The 19,811-nt window shown below is 49.1% G+C and overlaps 1 protein-coding gene across 1 annotated transcript; it reads right to left on the reverse strand.

Moving 5' to 3' along the window:
* Positions 1-922: 922 nt before the first annotated feature.
* C8H20orf202 (chromosome 8 C20orf202 homolog) lies at positions 923-19,012 on the reverse strand. Its single transcript, XM_027623021.1, has 3 exons — positions 17,419-19,012; positions 6,355-6,470; positions 923-2,300 (listed from the first exon to the last, which is right to left on the reverse strand). Exons 1-3 carry the CDS (start codon positions 17,516-17,518, stop codon positions 2,067-2,069), a joined length of 450 nt encoding a protein of 149 aa, XP_027478822.1. The 5' UTR covers positions 17,519-19,012; the 3' UTR covers positions 923-2,066.
* Positions 19,013-19,811: the final 799 nt, after the last annotated feature.

Genomic DNA, 19,811 nt, shown 5'->3' on the forward strand with positions numbered 1-19,811 from the left:
AGAGAGAGAGAGAGAGTGCACATGAGCAGGGGGAGGGGCAGAGGAAGAGGGAGAAGCAGACTTCCCACTGAGCAGGGCTCCATCCCAGGACCCCGAGATTATGACCTGAGCTGAAGGCAGGTGCTTAACCGACTGAGCCACTCAGATGCCCCCATTTTAACCATTTTTAAGCATGCAGTTCAGTGGCATCAAGTATATTCACACTGTTATACCACCACCACCAGCATTTATCCGTAGAACTTTTTTCATCTTGCAAAACTGAAACTCTGTACCCTTTAGACACTAACACCCCATTGCCCCCTCCCTAAGCTCCTGGCAGCCACCCTTCTACTCTCTGTCTCTGCGGATTTGACTACTCCAGGTGCCTCATGTAAATGGAATCATACAGTGTCCTTCTGTAACTGGCTCATGTCACTTAGCATCATGTCTTCAAGGGTCACCCATGTTGTAGCACATGCCAGAATTTCCTTCCTTTTTAAGGCTGACCGATATTCTATTTTATGTATGTACCACATTTTGTTTACCCATTCAGCTGTTGCTAGACAAGTATTTTTTATATCAAATATTGTATTAAGATCCCAGGTTAGTCTGACTATAAACATTGTACATATAACACACTTTCCCCCCTTTGCCTCTGTATACAATGGGTTTACTTTTTCAAAGCCATAAGAATGATATTCCAACAACATGCAAGTGGATTTTCAAAATTAAAAAGTCCTACCAAGAATTGGGCCATCTTTTTTTTTTTTTTTTAATTTATTTGACAGAGAGAGACATAGCGAGGGAGGGAACACAAGCGGGGGGAGTGGGAGAGGGAGAAACAGGCTTCCCGCCGAGCAGGGAGCCCGATGCGGGGCTCGATCCCATGGTCCTGGGATCATGACCTGAGCCGAAGGCAGACGCCCAACGACTGAGCCACCTAGGCGCCCCGAGAATTGGGCCATCTCAACATGAGGACTTTTAAATTTTCCGCTGTCTTATTTAAAGTCTTTCTTATAGGCAGATATAATCTGTCAAAGTGATGAGGCCAGCACCCCGTACAACAGAGCGTTCTGCCACATCACAGACCTCGGTCTGCGGCCGCAGGGCTGGCTGTTGCCAACCCTGAGTGAGCGAAATGCCCTTTTCTTCAGCATTCCTCTTTGCTTCTTGGAACATCTGGATTGCGTTCCTCAGGATCGTGTCGGTTGCCCGGGAGGGAAACCCTCCTCAAGTCAGCTTAAGCAAAACCAAATTGGTGTATGTGGTGGAGGATGGTGGTGGTGGGATTTACTGGTTTCTGTCATGGAAAGAATGCAGGAGTAACTCACAAAACTAGGGCCTGAAACCAGGGACTAAAAGGAGCTAGCACCTTCCTCTCTGCACAGCTCTGTGGCCCTCCCTCTACCTCTCTTCCTTTCCTACTGCGCTCAGGTGTCCTTCACCTGGCAGGGCACGTGGCCCTTGGCTGTCCCCCGCTTTGCAACTCCAGCGGCAAGACAATCCAGAGAGGGATCCCAGAGAAGGGCCGTGATTGGCTGCTCTGTTGAGTCACGTGGTCCCCTATTGGGCCAATCATGTTGTTAGGGTGATCGTGAGTTATTATTGGCCAGGCCTGGTCACATGGTTATCCCTCCGCCAGCGTGGTGGCCTATGGCTTTCAGACAGAGGAAAGGGCAGGTGTGCGGGGAAGACAGAGAAGAATTGCGGAGTCACTCTGAGGGGGGCGGGGGAATCTGTTTTTCACCATAGCAACGCGAAACATCCTGGGCGCACACTGAGTTCTTTGTCCTGACGATCTCCTGGAGGGAAATGCCGGAGGGCAGGATTGCTGTCATGGCACTGGCCAGAGGCCAGTGTTGAAGAAGTATGTCCGCATCTGATATCTTATTTGTGCCTCACCAAAAACCCTGAGGAACAGCAGAAAAGGAGTCGAGTGACGGGTTTAGGGACACGCCGCGGATGAGGGCGGAGAAGAACCCAGAGCCCTGGCTCCCTGACTCCCATTGTAGTGCTCTCCCCCAGCAACATCACAAAGTTTGGACAGGTGGTGGGAGGGTTCAAGCACCGGGGTCAGGCCTGACCAGTTAAGGGAGGGAGCTTCGTCTGCTGTCTGTCCCTTGGAGGAGCTGGGCGAGCCCCTGGGAGGAGATGGGGGGGCGGCCCCTGCTTTCCGAGCCTGCTCGAGCTCTGATCGGGGACGTCCCTCTGCTGGACGTGGCGTCCTCCCAGGGGGCACTCTCAGTGCGCAGCTCCTGCAGGACACTGTGAAGATGCCTCAGTGTGAGCAGGAGTCTCTGGTCTTGAACTTGCATCTCAGCCTGGGAGAGAGAATCAGTGTGAGGGGGCTGGGCGTTCCCCAGAAAGCTTATTCCCACATCACTGTCTCATTGGAGACAAATCCACAGGCTCGCAGAAGCCGTGTCCACCCAAGCCTCAGTTTCTTCATCTGCCAAGTGGAAAGCAAATTACTTACCTTTCAAGGCCCTTAGGAGGACTGAATGAGTTAGCCCGTGCTCTAACATACGAGATGCTTGGGGCGCCTGGGTGGCTCAGTAAGTTGGGCCTCAGACTCTTAATTTGGGCTCAGGTCATGATCTCAGGGTCAAGGGATTGAGCCCTGCATCCTCCTCTGCGCTCAGCAGGAAGTCTGCTTGAGATTCTTTCTCTCCCTCTCCCTCTGCCCCCATACTCATGCTCTGTCTCTCAAATAAATAAATAAATCTTTAAAATACGAGATGCTCAACTAACCAAGCTCTGTGATCATCTTCGTCATCATCATCATTATCAAATGTTATTCTTATTTACAACCTCTCTGTATGCTTTAATCCTCACTGCAACAAACAAATCACTTTATAGGTATTAAGGTGACAGTGACTTCATGTTAAAGCAAAGTGGAGTGCACCCTATAGGCAGGCAGGAGCCATTTGGAACAATGATCTTCAACGTAAGGTCCAGGGAACCCTTGGATCCCAGAAACCCTTTCAGGGGTTCAGGATGGTCAAAACGACTTTCATTACAATACTAAGATATTGTCTGCCCTTTCATCCTCTTATGAGCCTACAGTGGAGTTTTCCAGAAGCTACGTGATGCATGATATGGTATATGATTGCATGCAGAAGCAGATAGGAGAACCCAGCAGTTTTCTACAATTAAGGAGTTTACTATTGTTCTTTTTAAATGCATTAAGTAAACACTAAAGATTTCTCCTTTGTCCACATTGGTAGATATAACTCAATAAGACGTTAAAACTTTCCTTTTCTGACTAGGTAATTCTCACACATGATACAAAATTGAGAAGCTACAAAAGGGCATGTGAGGAAGTTTCCCGCATCTCATCCCCCACCTCCCGCAACTCAGTCTGCTCCCCCAGAGGCGTCACTGGGAACAGTATCCCTTCCCATCTGTCTGTCTCTCTAAGAGATAATTATTAACATTATTTCTCCGCTAGAATAGCCTTTTATTTTCATGACAAACTAATTACTTCACAGGTGTGAAGATAAAGCCCAACTCCCGCACTCCAGCAGTAGCTGTCCTTCCAAGAGAGTAGATGGAAGGAGGGAGAACCACCTCCTGAGAACACTGGGGCTCCCCAGGTTGCAGTGCGAGTAGTAGCAGGGCCACCCTTGCCATGCCTTCCCAAATTCTTGGGAAAACTTTAAGTCTGTGTGTTCTCAATTTTAGGGTTTTCCTCCCACACATTTTTATCATTCAACCTTTAGCGCTGCTCTGGGTCCATGCTCGGGAGAGCGCAGTGAGGCACCCAGCAGGGAAGCAGGGGTAAGGGAGGTGGAAGACTCCATGCCCTTGGAGTTGAGGGCCGGGAATCCTGAGCAAACTGGCTTCCACAGGAGGGAGGTGTCCCATCTCATGGGGCGAGAGGTCCTGCGGTGATAAGGCATGCTCTGGGCTCAGTTTGCTCAAGTTCCACACTGAAAGCTCTTTCCTGCCTCTGAATGCCCTTGGTCATCAGGCTGGTTTGCCCTGTCACAAGATGGCGGCAGTTCTCTCCCCTCTTTTAGATCCCACCAGACCTTTGGGGCTTCCATGATCCTCATCACGTAAGGGCCATAAAGGGAGGGGAGAGCACCGGACTATTGTCCATGGTAGTCATGTTACCAATTTGTTCCTTCTGCTGCATGAAGTCACTGTCCAGGACTGATCCTTCCCTGACGGTCAAATGGAGCCTCTTGGCTGAACTTAGGTGCCCTTTTGGAGTCATGTAAATTCCACGTGATCAAGGATAAAACAGGCTCGCCTGGGAAATTTACAAGTCTGGCATCCGTAAATGGAGACTCAAGAGTTCCGTCTCTTGGCATCATGTGGAGGGAGGTGCTTGGGCCTTGGAGGCTGTGCCCGGGGTGGGCTTCCCCCAGCCCTGCCTTGTTTTCCCTCTTTATGTGGTGAGAGAGAGTTACCTTATCAGGTGGATATTGGCCTTTTGGGTTTAGGCACCAAGCAGACTCAGTGTGGGAGCCCAGTGTTTAGGGGGGCATAGGGAAGGCCCCTGCCCAGCCTCTGGATCCCTGTGGACCGTGAGAAGCTGCCTCTCCTGCTGCTGGAGTCCCCTGGTCCATGAGAGGCCCTATTGGGTCAGCCCTACCCACTAGGGTGAGGACAGGATTAGGTCCCAGCTGGTCTGTTACCTGGCAACCCAGAAAGGTCATTTTTGGATAATCCCATGTGTCTCTCCCCTGACTGAGAAGCTGGCCTATTGGGATCCAAACCTTGGGTGCTTTTTGACGTTCCCCGAACCACTTCTTTCTCTCTCTTGCCTGAGAGAGGGGGCATGCACTTTGGGGGCATCCTTCTATTTTTGGACTTGGAGAAAACAGCACAAAGAGGGGCATAAGGCCTGGCTTCTTGAGCAGCCCCCAAGGGACCAAGTAACATAATCCATAAATTCAGGAGAGTTAATGCCTCCAGAGTGGATCTTTACCACAGCAAACAGGAGACAGCAGTGAGCTGGGCAGGCTGAGTTCCACTTCTTCCCTCCCCCCAGGGTGCAGCTCCCCTTGCCCTCCTGCAGAGAAGCCTGCAGCCAAGAAAACCAGCTGCTGAGAGAGCACTGGGCCTCTCGAGGCCCCTTGCAAAGTGGTGGCCTGCTTGGTGACAAGGGGAGTCATCTCTCATAGCATCGCCCTTTGCCACCGCTCCCTGTTTCCTTTGCTCTCACTGCTCTGAGCTGCATCTCCAAATAAATCATTAGGACCCCAATCCTTGTGTGGGCTTCTGCTTTCTAGAGGGTCGGGGCCAGGACAGTGGGTGTGCTGGGCAACAGTGGTGACAGCCAAGCAGACACAAAGTGGATTACACTTGTCTCCTTCCCAAACTAGTACAATAGCCCCAGCAATGTTGGTACCATTATCATCCCCCATTGTATGGTAAGGAAACTGAGGCTCACAGAAGTAAAGTCGCTGGCAGGGGCCACACAGTACAGAGCTGGGCACACTCCCAAGACTCGGTGTAATTCTAAGGCCAGTCTGGCCGGCACTGCACCCAGAGCCTCCTCGTATGTAGGCCACGACCTACTTATCCAGGCACCCGAGACAGCGATTGTGCCCTTTACGGCTGGTATCGGAGGTGGGTGGGGGGAGCCCGCAGGACCTACACCCTAGCTGCAGCCTCTGCCCCAGCCAGGGGGCTCCTGCGAGGGGGTCCCAGGGAATCTGAGAAGATATGGGATGGAGTCATCAGGTGAAAAGAAATGCAAATCCTTACCAGCTCCTTTCGCAGCCACTCCAGGGTCTGCCCAAGACTTGGGGTTGGCTCTTCTGTTTTCATCGCAGCGTCCTTGGAGGGAATGTTGACACTAACCTGCTGATGGGCCCGAGGGACCTTTGATTTGTACAGTCTCTCCTACCTGCTTCCGGCAGGGAGCAGGGTCTGGCTAAGTCACTGAGGATGGAGTAAATGAGAGCAGGACGTGGCTTACGTTGGAAAAATGTAGTTGGCTTTTTTTTTTTTTAAAGGGCTTCAGTGTTCTGAACAGAATAAGGAGGGAGGGAGGGAGACCACTGGGGTATGGGCACTTCAGTACCCAGGGGTTCCAGAGTCCAAAGTCTGATGCCAACAGGATCATAGTGACTGTAAAGCTTTCAATGATAATAATTATCAATATATTATGAATTATGAATTAATAATTATGAGAATAGTTGTCCCTTTCTGAAGGCTTAGTTTTCTCCAAGTGCCTTACATAGATAGGACCCCATTTGGGGCAGATACTGCACCTGTGTCCCTAATCCCCTCCCTCCTTCCTCACCTCTCCATAGAGTCACTTTCCAGGTTCCCTAGCTTCTGGGGTGTCCTTGCGACCCATTTCTAGAAAAGGAGATCAAAGCAGAAATTTGCTGTTAGACTTCTAGGGAAACTTACCTTCCTGATAAAAGGAAAAATGTCAATGAAGCTCCCCCTAAACTCCAACTTTCTTCTCCTTCCTTTGGCCTGGAACGTGGATGTGATGCCTGGAGCTACAGTAATCATCTTGCCACCTTAAGACAAAGACCAAAAAAATTGCAGAGACATTAGAAACCACTGAGTCACAGCATCACCAACAGCATCGGCCTGTTATGTGAGACAATAAAACCTCATTTTTAATTGGGCAAACACAAGCTTACAGACACACCATTTATTCTTCACAACACACTATCAAGTGGGTATTTTTTAGTTGTTTCTTTCAGTTAACACTTATTGAGTGTCTGCCATGTGCCAAAGTTCTGCTCTAGGCGCTGGGGATATGACCCCAAATCAGAGAGACATAGGTCCCACTTTTCTGGAGGACATGGGAGTGGATGGAAACAAACAATAATCAAATTAATATTATGATGGAAATAAATAAGATATATTCTCACATGGGGTTTAAAATAATTTATTCTAGCCACATGAACTAGGAACCCCAAACTAAGAACTAACACGGTGATCCCAGACAAAGAGCTGAGGGGACCAGCAAAACCAACTCAACCCATTTTGGAGGGACTTGCCCTCAACCCAGGCTGCACAAGCTGCCCAGAGCCAAAGCTCCCCTACAGAGGAATTCAGAATTCAGAATTACAAGGGAACCAGCCACCATAAGTGAGAGTTAGCAGACACGGTCAACAGCAGGGTTAGGCCCCTCTTCTCCCAACAACTTCAGATGAAGGTAACAACAAAGTATTTTGGAAAGAATTAAATTCATTACAAAAAGGAATAAAAAACAGAAAAGATTACTAAAAAAGGCAGATTCAAAAAAGAACTAAATCAAATTCATAGAAGTAAAAATGAAAGCAAATGTTTATAAATTAAAGAAAAAAAGAGTGTACCTTTAGAGTAGTCCTGGATTCAGAGCTAGGGCGGTGGGTAGAGGACCTAGGGAGGCAGACCGGGATGCAGCGGGAGGAAAGTGCTGTGCAGAATTCTCCCCAGCAGGCACTCAGTGGAGTGAGGAGGCACACAGCCTGAGTGATGGGGAGGGGGGCCTCCACTGTCTTGAAGGCGGGACCTGGGGCTCCTGGCAAGCCCGTGATCCACCAGGCAAGAAAAGGGGTCCCTACTGGAAGCCAGGACACCTGGGATCTAACCCCCAGCTCTACCAAACTTCCTATGTGAACTTGGGCCTCATCTTTTCCATCTTAGGTAGAATGAGACTCAAAACAGTTACCAAATTGAGTTGTAAGAAATGTCACCTTTCTTGTGCCCCGGGGTTTACAGCCTGAGATGTATTCTGCCACATGCAGAGAAAATTTTAGGTGCAATTTCTCCTGGTTCTGCGGTCACTCTTTAGAACCAGAGAGGGTCCAAGAAACTCTTGTCTGCCACATTCACACACCTCCTAACCACAGGGGCCAGAAATGATTTCTTCCAGGCAAGTCGCCAGGCTGTGTGTCCCATGACCCTGTAATTACAGGGCAATTGTCTGGGTCAGAGGTGGGTGCCGCAGCCCGAGGCAGCTGTCTGCGGACAGGACAGGACAGTTTGCAGGTATGAAACGGTATGAAAAGAGCTGGGTCCTGCGTGGTGACCAAATGACTCAATCAGGTTTTCTCTCAGAGAAGGGGAATTTGCCACCGATGGAGAGGTCAGATTGTCACGGAACACTGTGTGACACAGCTCTCCAAAATGCCATACCTTCCAACACCAATCACTTCTTTTCGCTCTTGACTGGGATGGTCTGCAAGGGTGCAGCTCTGAGCCTGCAGCTCTGAGCCTGCTCCGTGGGCCACTGGAATCACTAAGCGGGTTTTTCTCTTGCCAGTGGCAAAGGATGGGAGAGCAAGTGAAACCTTGCAACGCCTCTTACGGCCGAGACTCAAGACTGCCGCGCTGTCACTTTGCCAGGTACCACTGGACAGAGAGAATCACGTGGCCCAGCCCAAAGTGAAGAGGCAGGGACACCCACTCTGCCCGCAAAGAGATCCTGCCAGCATGTGGAGTCAGGGAGGAGTGGAGAAGTGGGAACCCCAACTCTAGACCCGGAAGGAAGTTTGGTGAGGAGGGGCCCTGGGTGTGGAGGGGCCCAGGGGGAAGGTGGCAAGCAGAAACCAGGAGGTGGCAGGAGCCCGAGGCAGAAGGAATTGCCGTGGCGTTGGTGGGAGACGCAGAAAGAACGAGAGAGATGCTGATTTCAGAATGACAGTTGAAGGATAATTTAGGACCACCAACATTTATTGACCTACTCTAGACCAGGCATCATGCTAAGCCCCCAACATACATAACCCTGTTTCAGCCTCAAAACCTTAGGGCTGCAGTTCCCAAACCATGTGCCCTGGCACCCCCGAGGCCCTGCAGAAAACTCACAGAGACACTGCAAAATATTTTACAATTTTGAGGGAGGTACAATGACATATGCTGGGTGCTGGGCAAACTACTATTAAGTTGTTCGAACCTAATTGCTTAAAGAACAACCCTCTGGTATTTCTTTCTTTTTTTTTTTTTTAAGATTTTATTCATTTATTTGACAGAGAGAGAGAGAACAGGCAGAGAGGAGGGGCAGAGGGAAAGGGAGAAGCAGGCTCCCTGCTGGGCCAGGAGCCTGACACGGGGCTCCATCCCAGGACCCTAGGATCATGACCTGAATTGAAGGCAGACACTTAACCGACTGAGCCACCCAGGCGCCCCAACCCTCTGGTATTTCTTTGAGCCTGGCACACGGTGAAAAAATTGCAGAGATGCTAAGGGTGCTTACTTCTGCCCATAAGGTGGGTACCCTTGTTTTCCGTGCTTGATAGTTGATAATAGATAGATCCTATTATTAACCTCTTTCACAGATGAAGAGACTGAGGCTCAAAGGGGCAAGGATTTTCCTAGGATCCACCCAGCAGGTGAGCAGCAGGGCTGGAACTAGAACCTGTCCTCCCTGACCTGTCCCTGACCGGGACGGTCTTGCTTGATGTCTCCCAGGAATGGAGGGTCATGGAAAGGCTCAAGCCAGGCCCAGTGCATTCTCTGCCTGACACAGTAGTGGTGTTGATAGGAACTCTTGGCAGTTAGAGTCTGCGCTCTGTCCTTGCCTCTACCACTGATGCCTAATTACCCTGGAAAGCCATTGCTTGTGGTTAACTTGTTTTCATGCCATTTCATTTATTTTTAATCCCACTCTCAAGACTCTGGCTCACAGCACATTTTATACTTCACAGGCTCAGCAAGGCTTGGCACACAGGGATACGGGGTGGTGGAGCCAGGAGGCCTGAAAAGGGAAAAACTTAAACCCTTGAGTGAAGAAAGATGTCCTCACCAAATACAAAAGCCAGAACAGCCATCCATTCATCATCCATGGGCAGCTAATAACATGGCTTCTGCGTGTCAGTCCCTACACTGGATGCTGCAGGTATACAGTGGTGAGCAAGACAGACCTCACACCAGACCTCTGGGGCCTATGGTCCAGCTAGTGAGAGGATCCATTGGCAATCAAGTGGTTCAAAGATCGTTCTTTATACTACAAGCATGGCATATATATATAATATATGTTATATTATATAATATATATGCCAAAACATATAATACATATGTGTCATATAATATATATGCCAAAATATACTATATACTATATAATGTATATATTAAATAATTATATATGATATTATTATATTATTTTATATATTATTATATTATATATAAATATACTATATTTTATATTATATTATATTACATTATATTATATTATAATGAATGAATGAATTTGCAAACAAAGAAACTATGGCTCCACTGCAGATGTGAATTGCCCACACAAGTCAGCAACTGTGGAAAAAATTGCAGGTTGTCCCTCAATATCTCTTCGCCCTTTCACACATGGCAAAAGACTACATTCCCAGACTCCCTTGCAGGTAGGTGTGGCCATGTGATTAAATCCTGGCTGATGGGATATGAATGGAAGTGATGTGACCAATTTCTGGGTTGTGCTTTTAAAAGGAAGGAGAAGGGTTCCTGCCCCTTCCCCTTGTCCTCCTTCTGCTGATTGGAACATAGACAGAAGGGCTGGAGGTGGAGCAGCCATCTTGGGCCACAAGGGGGAAGATGGCAGAGCAACAAGATAGAAGGAACCTGGGTCTCTTGTGATTGGTGAAGCCACCACGCCAGCCTTAACTGCCAAGTATACTTTAACGTGAGGGAGAAATAAGTTCTGTTTTATTGAAAACACTATTGTTTTGGGACTCTATTACAGGTGTCAAGCCAATGTCCTAAAAATACAGCAGCAGAGCCAGCAGCAGAAGCCAGGCTCCTTGATTTTCCCCACTCAGGCCCTTTCCGTAATCCAGTCCCCCCATATATTTTATTTTCTCCCACATGTTTTCTTGTTCATGACCTGATCTGTTCCTCACAACAGCTCTGTGAAGTCCATAGCAGAGACAGGATGTCCATGATGTTCACTGGGCAGAGAGGGAACCCAGGAGGCAAGAATCATAGGTGACCTGCCCTGAGGCACATGGGCAGAGTTATTCCCATCTCTTGGATGGGGCAAGTGGGCTCAGAGATGTCACTTAGTTCTGCCTCCATGTCTGACTCCTAGTCTAGGGTCCTACCCAGCCTCTGGTGCTGTCCCTTCTTGTACCCTGAGCACCTTTGCCCTCATCGCCACTTCTCAAAATACAAGTGAGGTGGAAGTTTAGCAGAGAGAAGCCTCTGCATTGTGACAGGCTTGAGCCCTCCCAGCCTCCCGTGTGTAAGTGTGCAAGCACACACTAACACACCAACCACAGGGGGCACAAGGATGGAGTCCAGCTGGCATGGGGGGGCCCAACACCACCTCTCCTTCTGTGGCTGCTTATCCCCTTTCAGCAGGCCCCCCTTCAGCCCAGACAACAAGGCCAGTAATCCAATCACTTGTCTGCTCCCCTGCCCTGCATCTCTGCACTTGTAGGTCCTGAGCACCTGCCCCATACCCCTGTATTCTGTAGCGAATGCTGCGAGAGCCCCATCCATAGCCCCTCAACACCCACCTTCTCCATATGTGTCCAGGCCTCCTACTGCAAAGCACATCTGACTCTCTGCTTAGGAAACACGCTTGACCCATGCAGAGGACGGGCTGGAGCACAGGAGTAGCCCTCAGCAATGACAAACAGGGGCCAGTGGGTGAATGAATACCTCCTTTCCCTTGGCTCTCAGGAATCCAGCAGGATGGGGCCCAGGTGCCCACAGCAGTCACATGCTCGTCAGTGCACCTGCAGTGTGTGGGAGGCCTTCCCTTTTCGGCCTCGCCTTCCCACTCCTCTACTGTGCTTCCTGGGACCACCTCCCGAAAAAGCCACTTGCCCTCAAATTCTTGTCTCACGTCTACTTCTGGGGGAACCGAACCTACAACAAGCCCTATCCTCACGTGCCCTGTACACACGAGTCCCACGCACCTCTTTCTGAGCCCACCTGTGCTACACGTGAGCGTCCTGTCCACGGTGCACTAGCCCCGTGGTACACAGGTGTCCTACACATACCTGTCCTCGGCCAGGTATCCAGTACACAGTCCTACATCCTAGGTCAGACAGGTGTAGCCCCTGCCCCCGATGAGGCGGTAGAGACTCTGGTGAAGCCAAATGGGACAATGGGAAGAATGTCCTGGACCCCAGTTAGACATGGATGTGACTCTGAGGCAGCTCCAGTTCCCTCCCCTGGGGGATGAGCTGCACGTGACTAAGCTGTCATGGGCGTAGGGGAGCTAACCCACGTGGTGTGCAGCATGGGGAGAGGTGGCACATGGGAGGGACTCCAGCAAGCCGCCACCTCCTTTCTTCGTGCGCCCACCATCTCCCAGGGGGTGCTTTAAATCCAGGGAACCCTGTGCCAATTCATTTCCTCTAATCCCTGAACCATGTCCTGTTACCGTGACATTAGAGCCTCTCCATAAGAGCATCAGAGCGCCAGGAAAACCAGATGAGCCAGGTTGGGACCCGAGGGTAAATATAAAACAAGTGAACATACCCAAACACCAGAACTCAGCAGGATGCCCAGAGACAGATGAAAGTGAATGGGGTGGGGGACAGCGGGCGTGTGGCCGATCAGTGCTGGAAATTTAGGTCTGCCTGACGTCCCCGAATCAGCCTGGAAGTCAAAGGCCCTTGGCTCTGCTTGCACTTCTACTAACCCTCACTGTAGCCATACATCAATCTCTTTTCTCTTTGGCACTCAATTTTTCCAAATGTAAAAATGGGAATAATGTCAATAACTCAGAAATTTTACATGTGCTTTGAAAATTATGATGGGACCCAGCATGGTGGTTATGGGCGCTGAGCTGAGGTTTGGATTTTTTTTTTTTTTTGAAGGTTTTATTTATTTATTTATTTATTTATTTATTTTAGAGAGAGAGGAGAGTGCACGCTCACTCCAGAGTGGTGGTGGTGGGGGGTGGTGAGAGAAGTAGAGGGGGTGGGAGAAGAGAATCTCAAGCAGATTCTGTGCTGAGCCTTGAGTTTGACGGAGAGCTTGATCTCATGACCGTAAGATCATGACCCTGAGATCATGACCTGAGCCGGAACCAAGAGTTGGACACTTAACCGACTGAGCCACCCAGGTGCTCCTGAGGTTTGGATTTGAATCCGAGGTCTGACTGTGGGCGAGTAATTAACTTCTCTGTGCCTCAGTTTCCTCAGCTTAAAATGGGGCTAATAGCACCTATATGATAAGGTGGTTAAGGTGATTAAGTCGGCTAATATTGGTAAAGCACTTAGAATAGTGTCTGGCATATGGGGAAGTTTATATAAGTGTTTGTCAAATAAACACACAATTTGTTACTATTACTTCATCTCTGTTTAAGTGTTGTTACCCCTTCCAGGAACACTTTTCCTTTCTCCATCCTCCTTCATGTAGCAAAACCTCAATCTTACCTGGGTTATTCTTTCATATCGCCCTCCTGGACACACTGTTTCCAGAGTTTTCTCACTTGGAATACAGGGGGGTAGATTGGATCTGTATTTTTCAAACTTCAGCCACTCACGTACCTCTTTCTCAATTTTTGCCTACCACCTCTACTTTGATTTACTTATGTTTGTCTTTAAACTGACCATATTAGATAGGAATAGTTCCTCTGAGTGACGGAAAATCCCAAGTAATAGTAGCTTATATAACATAGGAGTTTATTTCTCTCACAAATAAAAGTATGGGAAACTATCCTAAGCTGGTTGTCCCGTGGTCATCTGGGATCCAGATTCCTTCAATTTTGTTGCTCCTCCATCCTAACATGCTTCCACCTCATGGTCCAAGATGGCTGCACAAGCTCCAGCCATCAGGTCTGCATCCTGGCAGCAGGAATAACAAAAGAAGAGAAGGAGAACATATCCCCTTCCTTTAAGAACACTCAATACATTTTGCCCACACACCACCTCCTCTGTCAGTCTAACGGCTTACTGTTATACTTGGTCACACCTAACTGCAAGGGAGGCTGGGAAATGGAATCCTTATTTCAAGGGCACTGTGCTAGGTTACTGATCAAGGGTTCTATCCCAGTGGGAGAAAGGGAGAGGAAATATTAGAGGAAACCAGCAGATTACATTGCCCCAACTTTATAGAGATTCATATAGTTTTCTCTCTCACTCTAAGCAATATTATCCATGATATCTCTGATTTCACGAGCTAGTTATATGTTTTTCTAAAATACATTAAAATAAATAATCATTAAAATAAATACATATATACATATAGGTGTGTGTGTATATATACGCTAGAGGGTGGGAGACTGTTACGGTCCCCAGAGACCCAGGCCTCTGGTTGTTCATACCCTTATGTAGACCCCTCCCCTTGAATCTGGACTGAACTGTGACCTGCAGTAAAGCAACAGAATGCAGCAGAAGTGACACTATGCCTGTTTCAACCCCCAGCCTTTTTTTTTTCTTAAAGATTTTATTTATTTTATTTTATTTATTTTTTAAAAGATTTTATTTATTTATTTGACAGAGAGAGACACAGCAAAAGAGGGAACACAAGCAGGGGGAGTGGGAGAGGGAGAAGCGGGCTTCCCGCTGAGCAGGGAGCCTGATGTGGGGCTCGATCCCAGCACCCTGGGAGCATGACCTGAGCCAAAGGCAGATGCTTAACGACCTCGCCACCCAGGCGCCCCTTATTTATTTATTTTAGAGAGAGAGAGAGAGCAGGGGGAGGGTCAGAGGGAGAGGGAGAGAAAGAATCCCAAGCAGACCCTGTGATGAGCACGGAGCCCAACACAGGGCTCCATCTCACAACCCTGAGATCATGACCTGAGCCGAAATCAAAAGTCGGATGCTTAACTGACTGAGCCCTCCAGGCGCCCGTCAAGCCCCAGCTTTAAGAAGCTCCCACAGCTCCTTCTTTTGTATCCTGGGGAAAGTTGAGTGCTATATAAAGACTCTGACCACCTCAAGACCATCATTGTGTGAGGAAGCCCAAGCTAATTACCTAGAGACCACGTGGAAGAAAACAGAAAAACCCAGCTGACAACTGACAGTGAGAACCAGGTCCCAGATACATGGCCATGTCTGAGGTTTTCCAGCCAACTCCCAGCACTATGGACCACTCCAGCTGATGCCGTGGAGAGCAGAACTGAGCTGTCCCCGGTGAGTCCAGCCCAAACTGCAAACTGAGCAAATAAATGGTGATTTTCTTTTAGGCTGTTAAGTTTTGGGGTGGCGTGTTATGCAGCAATATATAACCAAAGCACATTTATCTGTATAACAACTAAAATCATGTTATGCATCATTACTCTTGGAAAATTCTGGATTAAGTGATGCTCTAATGTTCTAGAAGAGTATGAGCTCTCTCTCTCTCTCTCTCTCTCTCTCACACACACGCACACAGACTCAGACATCACCGGATAGATGCACAAGCAGGAAATTGATTGAAGGCTTGTGGCTTTTGCCAACATGACCACGATAACCTCCCAAATGGTCTCTGTTTTTCTCTTGTCCCCTTGTACCTGGGAGCAGCTAAAGAGAGAACGTTTGCAAAATGCACATCTGATCACATCACTCCCCTGCTTATCACCCACTGCAGTGTGCACGAGGGGTCTCCTCAGGTTCAACTATACACTCACACTCAACAGATGACCATAAGCCACACTTGGCGTTGACCTACTCTGAAGGCTATAGGACAGGAACCTTAGCTTGCTAGCATGGCCCTCAATGAATGCTAGCACCAGGCACTTCTCTCAGGGGGGGGTCCTTCCTGCTGGCCAGCAGAGTAAAGCACGGGTTCAAGGAGATGGGATCCCATCAGTGGGTGCAGGAGCCACCCTAGCTTAAAAGCTTCATGCCCCATGGGAGCCCACATCTTTGGACCTGCCCAGTTACATGAGTCACCGTGCTCAGGTAGCCCAAAGTATGATTTTCCACCAGGTATTTATTGTTCCTTCCAGTCCAGATGTAGGTTACCAATCTCTCGATCCTTGTTTTTTAAAAAATTATTTTTTAGAACAATTCTAGATTTATAGAAAAATTGGGAAGGTAGTACAGAGAGTTCCCATAGACCTGGCACCCAGTTTCCCCTATTATTAACATCTTACGTTAGTACAGGACATTTGTTACAATTAATGAACCAAAATGGATACATTATTATTAGCTAAAGCCCTACTTATTCAGAGTTCCTTAGTATTTACCTAATGTCCTTTTTCTGTCCAGGATCCCACTGGGGATACCACACTACATTTAGTTGTCACGTCCCTTTAGGCTCCTCTTGGCTGTGACAGTTTCTCAGACTTGCCCTGTTTTTGATGACCTTGACAGTCTTGAGGAGAACTGGTCAGGCATTTTGTATAATATCCCTCAATTGGGATTTGTATGATGTTTATCTCATAATTAGACTGGGGTTGTGGGTTTTGGGAGGAAGACCACAGAGGTAAAGTGCCGTCCTCATGATAGCCTATCAAGGGTACATGCTATCAACATAATCTGACTGTTGATGTTGACCTTGACCACGTGGCTGAGGTAGTCAGGTTTGTCACGTATCTCTCCTTGTAAAGTTACTCCCTCTTCATACTGTGCTCCCTGAAGATCACTATGCTCAGCCCACTGTTAAGAACTGGGGAGTTATTGTTCCCCTCTCCTTGAGGATGAAGTATCTATATATTTGGAATTATGCATGGGAGATTTATCTTTTCTCCCCCTCTTTTTCATTTATCATACTTTAGGTTACAATCCAATATTATTTTATTTGCCCAAAATTGTCCAGCTTTTGAAAGCTCTTTCAGGTGCTCCCGATGGCCTTTGACACACCTCCATCCTCCTGTGTGTGTGCGTGCGTGCGTGTGTGCGTGCGTGTGCATGCGTGCGTGTGTGTGTGTGTATTGGAGGACTTCCTTCCTTCCTGGAACCCTAAGGCACTCCATGCTCATCTTGTATATGTCCTGCTCCAGTTCCAGAATCAGCTGTTTCTCCCTGGTTTCTTGTGTTGGTGGATGGTATTAGAAACCAAGTTTGGATACCACGTGTGCTTGCTGCTGTCCAGTATCATTGTCTAGGCTCTCTGAGCTGATAGAGAAAGGAAATGTACATGTGTATACTAACCTGTGTGCATACACATATCTATAAATATTTCTGTATGTAATCTTCTGCATTTAAATTAAGCTAAACATGAGTTCATACTGATATCTCCAGTTTTTTTTTTTTTAAGATTTTTATTTATCTGAGAGAGAGAGAGAGAGAGAGAGAGAGAGAGCACAAGCAGGGGGAGGGGCTGAAGGGGAGGGAGAGGAACAAGCAGACTCCTTGCTGAGCAGGGAGCCCAGTGGAGGGCTAGATCCCAGGACCCTGAGATCTTGACCTGAGCTGAAGTCAGACGCTTAACCACTTAACCGTCTGAGCCACCCAGGCAACCCTGATATCTCCGCTTCTAATCAATTACCATATGGATCATTCCAGTCTCTTCCTCAGGGGTCATTTTTATTATAGCAATGTTGCCTAGTAACATAGTGGACATATGTTTATCTGTTTCCAAGGAAACAGAGCTAGATAGTTAACCAAAGGTCAAATTCTCATGCAAAAGCGGAAGAGGTTTTGTTAACCCTTTACTCACACGCATCAGTGGCTCCCACGGCTCTGTGGGTAAGAACAAACTCCGTGGCGAGCTCTGCAGCCACCTGGCTTGCCGACAGTCCAGTCTCATCTCCTCCCATGTTCCTCCACGCAGCCACCTCTGCCAAGCCTCACACAGTCCTTCTCTCCCAGGGTCTTTGCGCATGCCAGTCCCTCTGCTGGGTAGGCCTCTTTTCCCTGCCCTCTTTATCTGGCTGCCCCTATTCATCCTTTGGACCTCAGCCCAATCCTTGCTTGGGCAGGGGAGCCATCCCCATCCCCCGGACTAGGTCAGCACCCTGCCGCAGTCTCGGCACAGCACTGCATACTTTTGCTTTATGGCCTTTACTGCAGAAGCAGTGTTACATTTTCTCGCCCCTTCCTCCCACTAGAATACGAGCTTCTTAAAGGTAGGGCTGCAGTTTACCTAGTTAACCAGTGTATGACAGGTGCTCAGTAAATATTGGCTCATTTGCTTCATTCCCCAGTTAATAAATATTTATCAAGGGCCTTCTATGGGTTGGCCCCTTTTCTAGTCTCTGGGGATACAGAAGGGAGGGAGACAGGAAAAGCTTCTGCCTCTTGGTACTTACTTTTTAGTGGGCGTGACAAAAACAAAGAAATAAGCTCATGTCAGGAGTTGATAAATGCTATGGAGAAAAATTCAGAGGAAATGTACATGTGTATACTAACCTGTGTGCATACACAGGAGTTGATAAATGCAATGGAGAAAAATTCAGAGGAAATGTACATGCGTATACTAACCTGTGTGCATACACAGGAGTTGATAAATGCAATGGAGAAAAATTCAGAGGAAATGTACATGCGTATACTAACCTGTGTGCATACACAGGAGTTGATAAATGCTATGGAGAAAAATTCAGAGGAAATGTACATGTGTATACTAACCTGTGTGCATACACAGTCATGTCAGGAGTTTGATAAATGCTATGGAAAAAAATTCATCCAAAGGATGAATAGGAGTAAAGGGTGTTGGGACACTGCTAGTTTTAAAAGGATGGTCTGGGAAGGTGTCTCCAAGAAGGGGGCATCTGACCAAGGCCTTGAAGGAAGGACAGGAGCGAGCGCTGGGGATATCAGGCAGAAGATTGTCCCGGGAAGAAGGAACAGCACAGGCAAAGGCTCTGAAGCAGGACTGCGCACTCCGGAGGGAACAGGGAGCGCTTTACACAGAGGTCTCAGCCAATCACCGGAGCCCCTACTACGTCCATTTCACAGATGAGAAGCTGGGCTCCAGGTGACATACGGCTGGGAGTGGCAGTGCCGGCAGGCACACGGGAGCCTGGGGTCACAGCTAGCTTCCCCTCAAAGTCCTGAGCAAGAGGCCAGCCTCTGAAGGCAGGGAGAGACTGAAGCCTCCCCACCCCCGAGGTGCCACCCAGGGCTCCAGCACTCCAGCCTCAAAGGCGCAGGCACCCGGTTTCCAGGCCATCCTGGTTGACAAGGACGGCACAGGCCTTCGGAGCAGGACGTGTCAGGCTCTTCCATGAGGTGGCTGAGGAGCCAGGACAGGGCACCCTCTTCTGCCTACCCTTCCAGGTGGCCGGACCCGGCTGGTCTTCTGAAAGCCCCCAGGGCCCGCATTTTCATGATCCCACCGACAGAGGTGAACGCTGAGGCTCACAAAGGTGAGATGACTTAGCTGAGGACAAGCAAGTGAGCTGGCCTCCCAGTCTTCGTGGAAACCCCATGATCTTCGGACCGAACTTCTCTCGAGGCTGGTCCTGGGCCTCCAGAGACGGAGTGTCACCCTCACTTTTGCGCTCCGGGCACCTCCCCTGATTCCACCTTAATCTGGGCCCTGCAAAGGAAAGAAACAGTGAGCGCCTACCCACCTTTCATCCTCGCACACTGCGCTGGCCTCCAGGAGCGGCCAGTCGGATGAGGGAGGCTGACCCGCAAAGAAAATAACTTTCAGAGATCAGAGCGATAATGCAGGCAAAGGGCCAGCCCAGCTGAAGGGGCCCGAGGTAGGCTTCCCAGGGGAGGAGGCACTGCAGCGGGGCCTTGGAGGGCGACCATGTGTGCAGCCATTGGCAATTCCCCAAGAGAACACCCACCTTGGACTGTACACCCCACTGTCCCACAAAGAAGAGCCGGGAAAGGGAGGGGGGGGGTGTTCGTCAGAAGCTTCCTTTCAGCCTTCAGGTGGCGCCCTTGAGCCACGGAGCCGCTCGCGCCTGGGAAGACTGTCCCGATCTAAGGACCTGGGAGAGGACTCGGGTCCCACCTGGGGGCTGTGCGTGTTGGAGGGGGTGGGGGCGGAGGGAGCGACGCGGCTCCGTGCGGCAGGGACATCCCAGCGGGGGATTTGGGGGGGGAGGGGGGGAGGCAGGCGGCGGGGGAGGGGTCGCCCTCAGCACCCACCCCCGC

This window comes from Zalophus californianus, chromosome 8, assembly GCF_009762305.2.
Source record: "Zalophus californianus isolate mZalCal1 chromosome 8, mZalCal1.pri.v2, whole genome shotgun sequence".
NCBI lineage: Eukaryota > Metazoa > Chordata > Mammalia > Carnivora > Otariidae > Zalophus > Zalophus californianus.

Bases quoted from the DNA above. Each gene is read 5' to 3' on its own strand.
- C8H20orf202 (XM_027623021.1), bottom strand. From the start codon at position 17,518: ATGGGAGGAGATGAGACTGGACTGTCGGCAAGCCAGGTGGCTGCAGAG. The intron at 6,471-17,418 runs GTGAGTAAAGGG...CTTTGTCTTAAG, and splicing joins CGTGGGAGCCACTGATGCGT to GTGGCAAGATGATTACTGTA. The intron at 2,301-6,354 runs GTAAGTTTCCCT...TCTCTCTCCCAG, and splicing joins TTTTTCCTTTTATCAGGAAG to GCTGAGATGCAAGTTCAAGA.